The sequence below is a fragment of the Prionailurus viverrinus genome, chromosome F2 (assembly GCF_022837055.1).
Source record: "Prionailurus viverrinus isolate Anna chromosome F2, UM_Priviv_1.0, whole genome shotgun sequence".
Lineage (NCBI taxonomy): Eukaryota > Metazoa > Chordata > Mammalia > Carnivora > Felidae > Prionailurus > Prionailurus viverrinus.
In genome coordinates this window covers 74,872,058-74,884,295 of record NC_062578.1, presented here as the reverse complement: position 1 = coordinate 74,884,295, position 12,238 = coordinate 74,872,058, and the positions used below count along the sequence as shown (strand labels likewise).

General features: G+C 52.8%; 2 protein-coding genes across 2 annotated transcripts in view; one reads left to right on the top strand and one right to left on the bottom strand.

Moving 5' to 3' along the window:
* The window catches only part of TG (thyroglobulin), a 254,365-nt gene that overhangs the window by 32,907 nt on the left and 209,220 nt on the right, over positions 1-12,238 (bottom strand). The window contains exons 42-43 of the mRNA XM_047842433.1: positions 4,491-4,655; positions 3,290-3,457 (exon numbers count right to left, since the gene is read on the bottom strand). Of these exons, the coding sequence (XP_047698389.1) occupies positions 3,290-3,457; positions 4,491-4,655 (333 nt within the window). The remainder of the gene's footprint in view (positions 1-3,289; positions 3,458-4,490; positions 4,656-12,238) is intronic.
* The window catches only part of SLA (Src like adaptor), an 89,309-nt gene that overhangs the window by 24,936 nt on the left and 52,135 nt on the right, over positions 1-12,238 (top strand). The gene's annotated exons all lie outside the window — the stretch shown is intronic.

Genomic DNA, 12,238 nt, shown 5'->3' with positions numbered 1-12,238 from the left:
TCCCCGCATCAGCACCCGGATGGGTTCCTGGCAGGACTAGGCTCACAAGATCACAAGATCAGGGGCTGCGCTAGCACATGTTCAGAGGAGAACAATGGGAGAAGGGAAGTAAGAGAGGGAGGCTCTAACCAGGAGTAAGTGTGCCCAGGGCGGCACTGGCCTAGGACGGGGGTTTGGATAACAGCCGTGGAACAGGGCCGGCTGCTGCTTCGCCATGCCCTAAGAGCGCCTTCCCTATTCTGGTGCCCGGGCTCGAGGGCACACTTTGCCAGCCATGTCCTGGTCTGGGCCGTGAGCTCCCGTCAGCAGACACAACCTTTCTTTGGGCATGCACCCAGGAAACATCTTCTTGAAAGCCTCAGAGGGAAAGTCAATGAGAGGATGGAAAACGCATTGTTGAGGAGGGACCCCAGCCCTCTGGATCCAGGCTCCTGGCTGGGTGGGTGGGGGGCTCAGATTTTCAGGAAAGAGCCGGGAAACTCTCCAACATGCTACAAGAGAGGACCAGGGAAGACCAAGGTGGCCACGTGGCCACATAACCCTCTTACAATGGGCTGGCATAATCAGATAATACAGATCAGGGCTGCCCTCTGGGCCACCACAGCCCCAAATTCGTAAGAGCCCGCAGCCCCCAGGTCGTGGAGGCTTTTCCACTCAGGGTGGAGGGGTCCCAGGACCTGCACCCCCCTATCTAGGGTGATCCCCAGGCTCCTGGGAGTATAAAAGTAGCCGTTCCCCTCTCTAAAGTCAGAGATGGCTGGCATAAATTGCCAGCACGCAGTCCAAAGAATCAGAGCTGTGTGCATATTGTCTCTCCAGCACAAAGATTCCCACATCCCCGCAGGGCAACATTAAATGAGGGGTTGCATGGAAAAGGGGCCAGGCCAGTGGCCATTTCTGTCCACTGTGCCCATGCCACAGGGCATCGTCTCCAGCACGGTGCACCCCGATGGCACAGCACGAATCTAAAAACACTCATTTCTTTCCCATGCTTTAAATTTGTTACGTTTCCACGAATCTTTTGTAGCAATGCCGCATATTAGTACAGGAGCACACCTGTGCATAATTTCTACTAAAATGATTCCACTTACTACCTTTGAACTAACGAGGGGCTAGATCAGAAGTCATCCAAAGACCCACACCTTGAGAGAAGAAAGGCTGGGGCCAGTGGTGGAGAAGGGGCATCTTGTCAGGGCTTCCTGAGTGTTAGTCTGGTTCAATAATTAAGTTGCAGCCCCTTGAAATAAGGGCCGTGTTATACGCGGGTGCTCGGCAGAAAGATGTAGAAATGGACGCAGAAATGGATCAGAAATGTAAAAGTTCTTTCTCAACTGGACAGAAGCTAATAGTGACTAAGTTTTACACACACACACACACACACACACACACACACACTACTCTCTCCATCTACACACATACCTCTATATACACATATTATTCATGTTATATGTAGCATGTATGCATATATATGTAATATATGCATATGTGTTTAGTAATATTAGTATTATTTAACATTTTTTTAATGTTTATATCTTTTGAGACAGAGAGAGAGAGAGAGAGAGCAGGGGAGGGGCAGAGAGAGAGGCAGAGGAGAATTCCAAGCAGGCTCCACATTGCCAACGCAGAGCCCGAAGTGGGCTTGAACTCACGAACCACGAGACAAACTCATGACCTGAGCTGAAATCTCGGACGCTGAACCGACTGAGTCCCCCAGGGGCCCCAAGTAATATTAAATTCATAATATTCTTGTTCACACTGCCATCTCTTCTGAGATAGCCAATGTTCGTGCTGGCTGTAGGTAGAACTTTCCACCCTATAATCCTTTCAGGAAGAAACATAAAACTACGCGCATTTACATATTTACAGATGCATACAGGCTGGCTGTTTTAAAAAAATACGGACGCTACCTTAATTTCACGTTGCTCCCCAATATGTTTTGTTTTCCATTTAACGGCACATCACACGTACCCCTCAAGTCAGCAGAGATGTATCCGGTTCGTCCCTCCCACTTCCCGCATCATAGTTTACAGTTTGTGTGCAGCTCAACTCAGGCCACCATTGCTCCGTTAATGCACATTTGGGTTGCTTCCAACGTTTCGCCACAATAATTAACGCCCTGATAAATACTCTTGTATGTATATATCAGGTCAGAGTGGTGTTTTTACTGCTGTGAGACAGATTACCCTAAGTGAGACATATTACCGGAGGGAACAGAATAATCCGAGGCAATGCAGGACGCCATTAGGCTGCATGAATGATTTTTTTTTTTTTTTTAATTCCAGTTACGCCGCCTCATATTCAATGGAGCCAGACAGTGCCCCGTGTTGAGTGCGTCTTCTCACTGTGTTTCTTTTGCACTCGGCAGTCACCATCCCGGGCTTGGCAGCCTAAAGGATGTGTCAAGAGTGGCTTGACGAGGCCGGCCAGAGGAGAGCCTACCCGGCCTCTTTCAGGGCCGGCCACTTCGTGGTGAGGGCACCTGGTCAGAGCAGGAAGTGAGTGTTCAAAGAGACAGAAGACTGGGGCGCCTGGGTGGCTCAGTGCGTTAAGCGCCTGACTCCTGGTTTCGGCTCAGGTCATGATCATATGGTTTGTGAGTTCGAGCCCCGCATCAGGCTCTGTGCTGACAGTGCAGGGCTTACTTGGGGTTCTCTCTCTCTCCCTCTCTCACTGCCCCTCCCCTGCTCACACTCTCTCTCTCTCTGTCTCACAAAATAAATAAATAAACTTAAAAAAAAAAAAAAAGGGACAGAAGACCTCGCAACTATCTCTCACTTTGCTGTGTCTCCAAGCAGCCATACGAACCGGCCTTTGCCAGGTACAGGGTATGACCCCGCCCAGCTTCCCCAGGTAAGAAAACCCATATGGTGTTTGGGCTGCCTTGCCAGGATAGCAGAGGGCACCCTTTTGTCCTTCTCCAGCCCTCAGAGGGACAAGCATCCCTCATGGAGCAGGGGCACCCACAGCCTGGAAGCCCGAAGCTCACAAGCTCCTCGGTCAGCCTCTGCTCGCTGCTTCCCATGGCGATTTGCTCACAGATGGGGTTTGTGGATGTGGAGGCGAAGACGACTGTGTTGCTCACAACCTTGCAAGTGTCTTAGGTCCAAAATGACTCCGCCCATTACCATCTCCCACGGTCCTTATGCAGCCTGTGCCCACAGCAGTTTTTTAGCGATTGGTTTGTAAATGAGCAAATAAGTCAATGACTCTGGGCCCCCGGTCAGGCTTTAAGGACCAGAGTCACTGGGGCACAGTCCTCAGGGGACCTCTGGGGCTCTGCCCCGCCTACCTTCACAGCTTTCGCTCTGTTGATGAGCCCGTCATCTTGAGAACTCCCAATTAGCAGATCGACCTTCGTCCGCGGAGACCTCTGCAGTGCCCTGGCTGGAGCCTCGCGGAGGTACTGGCCGTCAACCACAGGACCCCAGTAGTGGAAAGGGCCACTCACAGCCAGGAGCTACATTGGGTGCAAAGGGAGGCCATTATGTGCATGGATTTTATCCTTTATTTAAAAAAATGGTTCTAGAAGAATCAGTTGCATTGCTTCACTTGGTCAGGTTTTAACCATAATGGATGCTGACGCTGGCTATCCATAGTCCGGGGCCGTGTGGGGAAATCGGAGGAAAATGACAAGAACAACAGGTAGGAAGGACGCTGGGCCACAGGCAACAGGAAGGCAAGTATCGCTCTGAGCGATGGGTGGTCCGCAGGGAGCTGCCCAGGGTTTCCGTGCCGTGGTGAGCACGGATCCACAGGGAGGAATGGGCAAGCCTGAGCCCGTAGGTGTGTGTGAGGGAGGCAGGACACCGACTGAGGGACAGGCAGTGGCCAGAGACAGGACCCAAAAGGGAAATTCATCAGCTCTAGCCACTGTCTCACTAGCCCACGCCTGGGGGAGCTGGGGGTCAGACCTGCTCCGGGTAGGTGGGTCCGGGCCCAAAGCTGAAGGAATCAAGCCCTTGGCTGAGGTGATAATAGAGCTTCCTGCTACTGTCCCCTTCATCAATGTCAGGGACAGCCCGAGACTGTGGGCTGGAAGCAGGGTCTTCTGAGTCTGGAAAGGGGAGCGCACAGCTGTCCTATCTAAGAGGATGGGCTGGCCCCAATCCATTGCAGCTGTGACCACAATGCTTAATCCGTGTGGCTGTCACCTGACACCGTGCCACCACGGTCCCGGCACAGGTGAGACCCTTCGCACGTGTCACTTCATTTTATCTTCCCAGTGTAAAAGGCCCCTATTGTATTTTGTATTTATATCTTACAGATTAAATCCAATGTGCAGCCAGTTCTGTCCACCTTCTGTGCCCATGTTTGGTCCATCACATACTGGGCCCGGGCACGGTGCTGGGGTCAGGAATGTGCATTCCAGTTCCGGCTGGTCATCAACCTACCATGTGGCCTTGGGTGGGTCAGGTGTCCCTTCTAGGCCTGGTTTTCCACTTGTAAAAGATTAGAGAGTGTCCCTCCCCAATGTGCATGCAGGTGCCCACCTTGGTCTGGGCGTCATTAAGGACACTCGCAGGCTTCTGGCGGAGGCAGGACACCATGTCTTGGATGGACGAGAGGGGGCAGCCGACCTCCTCTGCCAAAGCAGCTGCCTGCTGCCGAGCCCTCTCCTGGCTGATGACAGCAGCTGGGGAGAACACGGAGCCACCCTGGAAGAGAAGGCAGACTCAGGACACGTAGTCTAGATGTTCTCCTTCCCACCCCAGCTCGGCCCGAGACCTCAGGGCCACATCAGGGCTCTGTATCTTTCATCCACACTTGGAAGCCCCAGGACCCTTCCCATGGACGTCCACAGGCATTTGGGAGGTCAGGACGGATCAATATCGTACCAACATGCTGTGTGATCACGAACGAGTGTCTCTCCGGGCCTCAGTTTCCTCACCTGTGAAGTGCGGGCACTGGACAGAGTGATCCACTGAGTAAATTTGTCTATTAAGGCCAAGGGCCAATGGTGGTTGAACAGGGACAAGGCCCAGAACTGTCCTGTGCGAAGAGAACTGCGGGGCCACGCCCTGCCCCACCTCCCAGGTCTCCTTAAATAGCATGTTTCCTGGCTCAGTGAAGATGGAATTAGACTTTGAAATAGATGCCCACCGGGGCGCCTGGGTGGCGCAGTCGGTTAAGCGTCCGACTTCAGCCAGGTCACGATCTCGCGGTCCGTGAGTTCGAGCCCCGCGTCGGGCTCTGGGCTGATGGCTCGGAGCCTGGAGCCCGCTTCCGATTCTGTGTCTCCCTCTCTCTCTGCCCCTCCCCCGTTCATGCTCTGTCTCTCTCTGTCCCAAAAATAAATAAAAAACGTTGAAAAAAAAAAGTTAAAAAAAAAATAAAAATAAATAAAAATAAATAATAAAAAAAAAAAGAAATAGATGCCCACCTAGAAGGTGATGGAAACGGAGTCACTGTACAAGTGAGTCGTGCCTGCAGAGTTAGTGCAAATGTGTCAGATGCCGGCTTGCTGGGAATGTTTCCCTTCTAGGAACACGGCTGGTGGCAATGGCAGGAGGTCCATCCGCCCTGCCTGGACTGTTGGCGGGACCGGTCATCCGCCCAGGGCGGAAGAGGTGGGCTGAGTGCCTCGACTGGGGTGCAGCCCCAGGGCCCTTCGTCTGCGGTCGAGCACCCCGATTCTTAAGAGCTTCCCCCGCCTTATCTCGTGGATCCTCACAAGAGCTAGTAAGTTAGCTGCTGTTATTGTCCCCCTTGTCACAGATATGAAAACAGAGAAACAGGGAAATTCAGGAACTTGCCTAAAGCCACAAATGCTGTCAGGGGCCGAGCCAGCCCGCGGATCCAGGCAGCTGGGCTCCAGAGTGTGTTAGGCTCCGGGACCCCAGGCAGAGAGTTTCCAGTTCCCTGACCCAGCTCTGTACTGAGGGGCCTGGGCCAGCCACGTACTGGCTGCCTCCAGCCGCCTGCCGGGTACCAACCCTCCTGGGAACTCTGTGTGCCCGTCTCACGCAACCTCTGCAACACTAATACGAGGTAGGTACGACTGGCAGTCCCATTTTGCAGGTTAGCAAACTGAGGCTCCAAGAGGAAAGGGAAATTCTCATTCACTGAGCACCTAATATGTACCAGGAACCGGGAGCTTGGCAACGAAAACTAATAAGATAGCTAACGTTTACTAAGTATTTGCTGAATTTCGGGTAGAGTTGTGAGCACTTCATACATATTAACTGATTAAATCCTCTCCACAACCCCCAGAGGTAAAGGTTATTTACCCCTCTGTCTCAGAGAGGGGGAAATCCAGGCACAGAAAGGTTCAGGATCTTGCCCAACATCACGCAGCTGGTGACCGGCAGAGCTAAGACCCCAGTCCAAACAGCCCGCCTTGGCCGTGCTCTAACCCCCACCCCCCACATTAGGCCGCACGTGTTTTTATATCCAGAACAAGATGCTGTGTTCTTGAGTCGAACCATACGTACCCTCTCACTCCAACGTAAAGACAACACTGATCTGGCTGACTCCACAGAATACGTTTCCATTCTAGACCCTACCCTGGGCTAAAACGTCAGAAACTAAAATCAGCAGAAATGCAGAAATGGGTATACCGAGGCCGCCGCTGTCACTGGGTCTCTGAGAGGATGAATAAAGTAGTGCAGAGGAAGGCCTTCTGGAAGCTGCACAGCAAGGTGCCCGTGTGCACCTGAGTCATTGGTGCTGTTCGCCCTTGTGTAAAACAGACAATAGAGAGATGCCCAGAGGGGAGGAGACCCATCCTCCGGAGATCCCTGCTGGACACAGTTCCTGAAATAACAGAGCGTGTTCCAGAACCGCCCCCAGGAGGTCCCAGGGGTCTCTATGCCTCACAGTCAGGACTGAAGGTCATGGGCAGAGCATGGGCATGGCAATGAGGCCAGGCCATCCCGAGGGTAGGGCTGGCAGCTGAGGGCAGCACTGGGTGGGGCAGACACCCAGAGGGCGGGGAGAGGGCCGGGGGCCGGGACTGGTTCTGGCCGCCAGGAGGGTTGAGGCTCCGCGTCTCAGAAGCCAAATGCGGTCTGACGCAGCTGAACATGGTCCCCAGCCTGCTGCCAACTCCACATGGTGACTTCACAAGTCACCCAGCACCTCTCCCTCCCGAGTAACGTGGCCGCGGTGGTATCGGCACCACATGCGGCCCCCGAGGGTGAGATGTCTAAGAATCAGAAGGGCGAACCCTGGTGGAGTGTGTGCCCGTGCACAATGGAATGTTCCTCGCGTGTCCTCAGCATTTTACGCATATTAGTTGGTGCCTCACAACCATCGCATGAGGCGGATGATATTATCGTCTCCTTTTATGGATGAGGGGCGCGGGACGCAGAGAGGCAAACGACTTGGTCAGGGTCACAGGACTGGGTGGAGAAGGACGCGGAATCTAAATGCAGGCAGTCAGGCTCCGTGGCTAAGCCTTCAGCCACCCGGTCAGCCTTTCACATACACCTGGCAGCTTCTTTTTTTTTTAAATTTTTTTTTCAACGTTTATTTATTTTTGGGACAGAGAGAGACAGAGCATGAACAGGGGAGGGTCAGAGAGAGAGGGAGACACAGAATCGGAAACAGGCTCCAGGCTCTGAGCCATCAGCCCAGAGCCTGACGCGGGGTTCGAACTCACGGACCGTGAGATCATGACCTGGCTGAAGTCGGACGCTTAACCGACTGCGCCACCCAGGCGCCCCTACACCTGGCAGCTTCTTGATGAAAGGTGGAGACATTACTATCATCTTATCTTTACTTAGTTGTCCGGACCAAGGAGGAACCTTGTGGCCAGAGTCAGGGGTGAGGCCAATTTCAATCCCAGCCCAGAGAGACGAGAGCCTGTAGGGTGTGGATCCTGTCGGCAGCAACGTACCCTGGTCCCTGCGAGCCCTTTCGGACAGCTCCGGGTCACTCAGAATGGGGCTGGCTGCTTGGTCCCTGCACTCAAGATAGGGAGGGGTCCTCTGCATTGGTTTTCTGTCCTCAACCCATTTAGGGAAGCTCAGAGGCTCTTGCCATCAGTGGGGTTTGCTACGAAACACACAAAGCAAGCTTCCTGCACCACTGATCTCCAGCCAGCAGCTTGCTCTGAGTTTCAGCATCAGTGACACACAGAGTCCGAACGCCTGAGCTCGTGGAGAGAATAAGTAGCCATGAAAATAAAACAACCGGGCAGCCCAGAGCCAGAACTCAACCACGGTGATAATACATAAGGGTCCAGATGACTTAGCCCACAGGTTTATTTCTTGAACGACGAGGGGTCCAGCTTTTTGGAGAGCCACCGGATCTGATTTGTCTTAAGAGAACACACACACACACACACACACACACACACACACACACGCTTAAGGTATAAAAGGTCAAAGACCCATGTTTTTTTTTTTAAATGTTCATTTGTTTTTCAGAGAGAGAGACAGAGTGTGAGTGGGGGAGGGGCAGAGAGAGAGGGGGCGACACAGAATCCAAAGCAGGCTGCAGGCTTCAAGCTCCCGGCACAGAGCCCGATTCGGGGCTCGAACCCACAAACCGTGAGATCGTGACCTGAGCTGAAATCAGATGCCCAACCGACTGAGCCACCCAGGAGCCCCACAGTCCCGTGTTGTAAGTTGCACATTGAGCTGGTAATCTGCTGGCTGCTGAGGTGGGGCCGCTGAGCCCAGCTTCGCCCGCAGGTAGGCCGTGAGGACACAGAACTCAGGGTGGGGGCCTCGAATGTTTTCAGCACCGTGTGCAACTATAAAAAGCCAGGGCCCCCGATACCATCAGGAAGTGGTTAGAGGCGTGGGTTACAGCAATGCTGCGTGATGGCTTAGAGAACTTTCCTCTCCTTCGAGTGTGTGGTCCTCATTGATCTTGCTGAAGGAGACGTCTTTCTTCATGGAAAATCACTGGTTAAGCAAGTCAACGGTCGGCTCAGCCCTTGCTTTAAAGCATCTGGTTGGAGCAGGGCATGGCGTGCAGAGCTGCACAAAGAACAAGGGCTTTGGGGACAGAGCCAGGGACACCGCCCGGGCCTGCCTAGAGTCCGCAGACCAGGCCGTCAGTCCCGCCTGAACCTGGCAGAAGAAATCAGGTTCACACGTCGGCCCTGGTACCTGCTGATGAAGTGGCTCAGGGCAAATGACTGGCATCTGGGGGCCTTGATTTCCTCATCTGAATGGGAATGACAAGCCACACTTTAAGGGTCACTAAGGACAGGCTGAAGACGGTGGGTGACCTCCGCGTGGTGAATGGTGCAGTTAGCACCTTGAGGGCTGGAGGAGCCCTTGTAGGGTTTGGAGGCAGCAAAGTCTTTGGCCTCTGGGCCCCGGGCCTACGCTTATATAAGTCTGACCTAGCTATTAAAGGGCAATGAGTTTCTGTTTGGGGTGTCTGTGTGTGTGTGTGTGTGTGTGTGTGTGTGTGTGTGTGTGTGTTTTAACTTTTAAAATAGTGCAGAGCAAAACCACGATCGCTGACCAGTGCTTTTTCTCCCTGCAGCCTCTGAACATCATAAGGGACCTTGACCTCCGTCAGCCATTACAGTCATCTCAGACGCAGGACCTGCCCCTGTCCAAGCACACAGATGGATACACACAATCACAGACAGAAAGACACACTCACAGTATAGTCACACGAGACACACACACACTTGGGAACACGCATGGTCGTGGACAGAAACGCACATATACACACAGACACACACTTGGGTATACACAGACATGCAATCACACACACATACACACCAGACTTTCTTGAAATAGACAGCCACTCTAGGGGAGGGGGTCAGATGGCACATGGGTTCAGGGGACTGATTAACCACATGAGCTAGAGAAGAAAGGAAATGGGTCCCAAGTATCCCGGCACCCCCAGAACAGGGTCTGGGACCCAGATAAGTAGGTTTTGAATTAGTGAGCCAGTGACTATGAGTGAGGGGATGGATGAATGGATGGATGGACAGACGGATGGACGGATGGACAGATGGACGGATGGACAGATGGATGGACGGATGGACAAATGGGTGGATGGATGGATGGATGGGTAAATAGATGGGTGGATGGATGGATGGACAGACGGATGTTTGGATGGATGGATAGATGGATGGATGGATGGACAAATGGGCGGATGGATGGATGGATGGATGGGTAAATGGATGGGTAGATGGATGGATGGATGGACAGATGGATGGATGGATGGATGGACAGGTGGACAGATGGACAGATGGATGGGCCTATTTTTTCTCCTGAGTGAAAAGGGCATTTGCATTGAGGCGTAATGAGGAGTAAATTTGAGAGGAATCCAGCCCACCCAAGCAAGAGACGAATTTCAGAGGGTGGTCAACCATAGCTTATAGGACAGCGACGGAGAGTCAGGAAAGGCTCTTGCCCAGGGGGTTGCAGACAGCCTTTTAGGAATGCCACCGAATCATTTGTCTTTGCATCCTTGGTGCCGAAAACGGTGCACGGCACTCTGCAGGCTGTCAGTAAACTGCCGGGCACTGGAGCCTCCCGAAGACGCACTTCTGACGTCAGAGGTTGGGATGGCTAGTCCTTCACCCCCGGAGTCTAACACAGAGCGTGTGCACTGGAGGCTTCCCCTAGACATGGATCCAGCAGGATGGGACTGGAATGAATGGCCGGATGGTCGGCTGGCAGGCTGAGTGGGATGACGGGGAGAGAGCGGCGCCGAGGCGGGGAGCCCACCAGGGTCACAGGGTCTGAAGAGAAAGCAGGAGGCATGAGCCAGGTGTCACTTCAACTGCTTGGCACCAGCTCCCCTCCTGGGAAGGGGCCCGACACAGAAGCCACTAGAATGGTGCAGACAGATGAACTGGGGGACATTACTGAGCTGCCCAGGCAGCTCCAAGAGCATTCTGGAAGCTAAGGCAGAGACGGACTTTGCTTAAAGCCTCCATACACGCACATCGGTGCTAGTATCCTCCCTAATGTTTTCTACACTGAAATCACCTTCTTAATCCCCCAAAAGCACAAGTTTTACTCTAATTTGTAGGACTTGAGTTTGGGCAAAACTTCAAAGGGATTATAATGAACACAACTTCCACGTTGACATCCTAGTCTTAGGGCGTAAGAGCACATCTCTCCCTCCTCTTTGTCCTCAGGAATCAGCAGGTCTTGGTTTTAGCTGGTGGAAGGAAGCCCAGAGAATTTGAACGAGGGAAAAAAAAAAAAGGGTGTCTCTTCGGCCTTGCTCACGTCCTTCGAAAATCATCAGCTCCGGTGTTGCTGTTGTCTTGAAGGATCTTAACGCTAGATCCTGGTACAAATCCCAGCTTAGGAGGGCGTGTGAACGGAGGCTCAGTGGGGGTCCTTCTTCTTTGGTGAAGAAGTGTGGGTGTGTTCAAAACACTCCACCTGTTTAAGCCTCAGCCCCTCAGCTGTAAGGTGCCTGCCTCACACACTTGCTGCGAGGGGTTCGTGAAATGCGCTGGGTACCGAACTGGTGCGGAGAAAATGGCCTACTGGCTCCTGCTACTTCTATTGCCCTTAAGCTCAATTAGCACGATCAGGGGACAACCACACGTCCGCCCTTCATTGCTTAATTCTAATCGCCACTCTTCTTTTTATTTTTTAAAGTTTGATAATTTATTTTTAGGAAGAGAGAGAATAAGCGGGGGAGAGGGGCAGAGAGAGAGAGAGAGAGGCGGGGGGGGACAGAGGATCGGAAGCAGGTTCCGTGCTGACAGCAGAGAGCCTGATGTGGAGCTCATGAACCCTGAGATCGTGACCCGAGCTGAAGTCAGACGCTTAACCGATTTGGCCACCCAGGAGCCCCAACACTGCCACTCTTTTTAAACCTTTGAAAACAACTTTCAGTGTACGAAAGTGGGGTAGTCCTTCAGAAATCACGGCTCATTGCAAAAGTCAAAAAGTAGCCTGATTTCTCTGTGGTTCAGGGAACTGAGCAGGAGGCAAGTCTTCCTGTCCGGATGCTTCCTCCCTGTTGTGGGGTATCTGCCGAGCCCTGCTGGGCCTCTCAGCCTCCCCCTGCCTCCATCTTTCTATCTTTACATTATATAAACTTTTTGGGGCACCTGAGTGGCTCAGTCGGTTAAGCGTCCCAACTTCAGCTCAGGTCATGATCTCACGGTTCGTGGGTTCGAGCCCCGGGTCGGGCTCTGTGCTGACAGCTCAGAGCCGGGAGCCTGCCTCAGATTCTGTGTCTCCCTCCCTCTCTGCCCCTCCCCTGCTCACACTCTGTCTCTGTCTCTGTCTCTGTCTCAAAAATAAACATTAAAAAAAATAAGATAAATTATATAAACTTTCCAAGGGAGGGG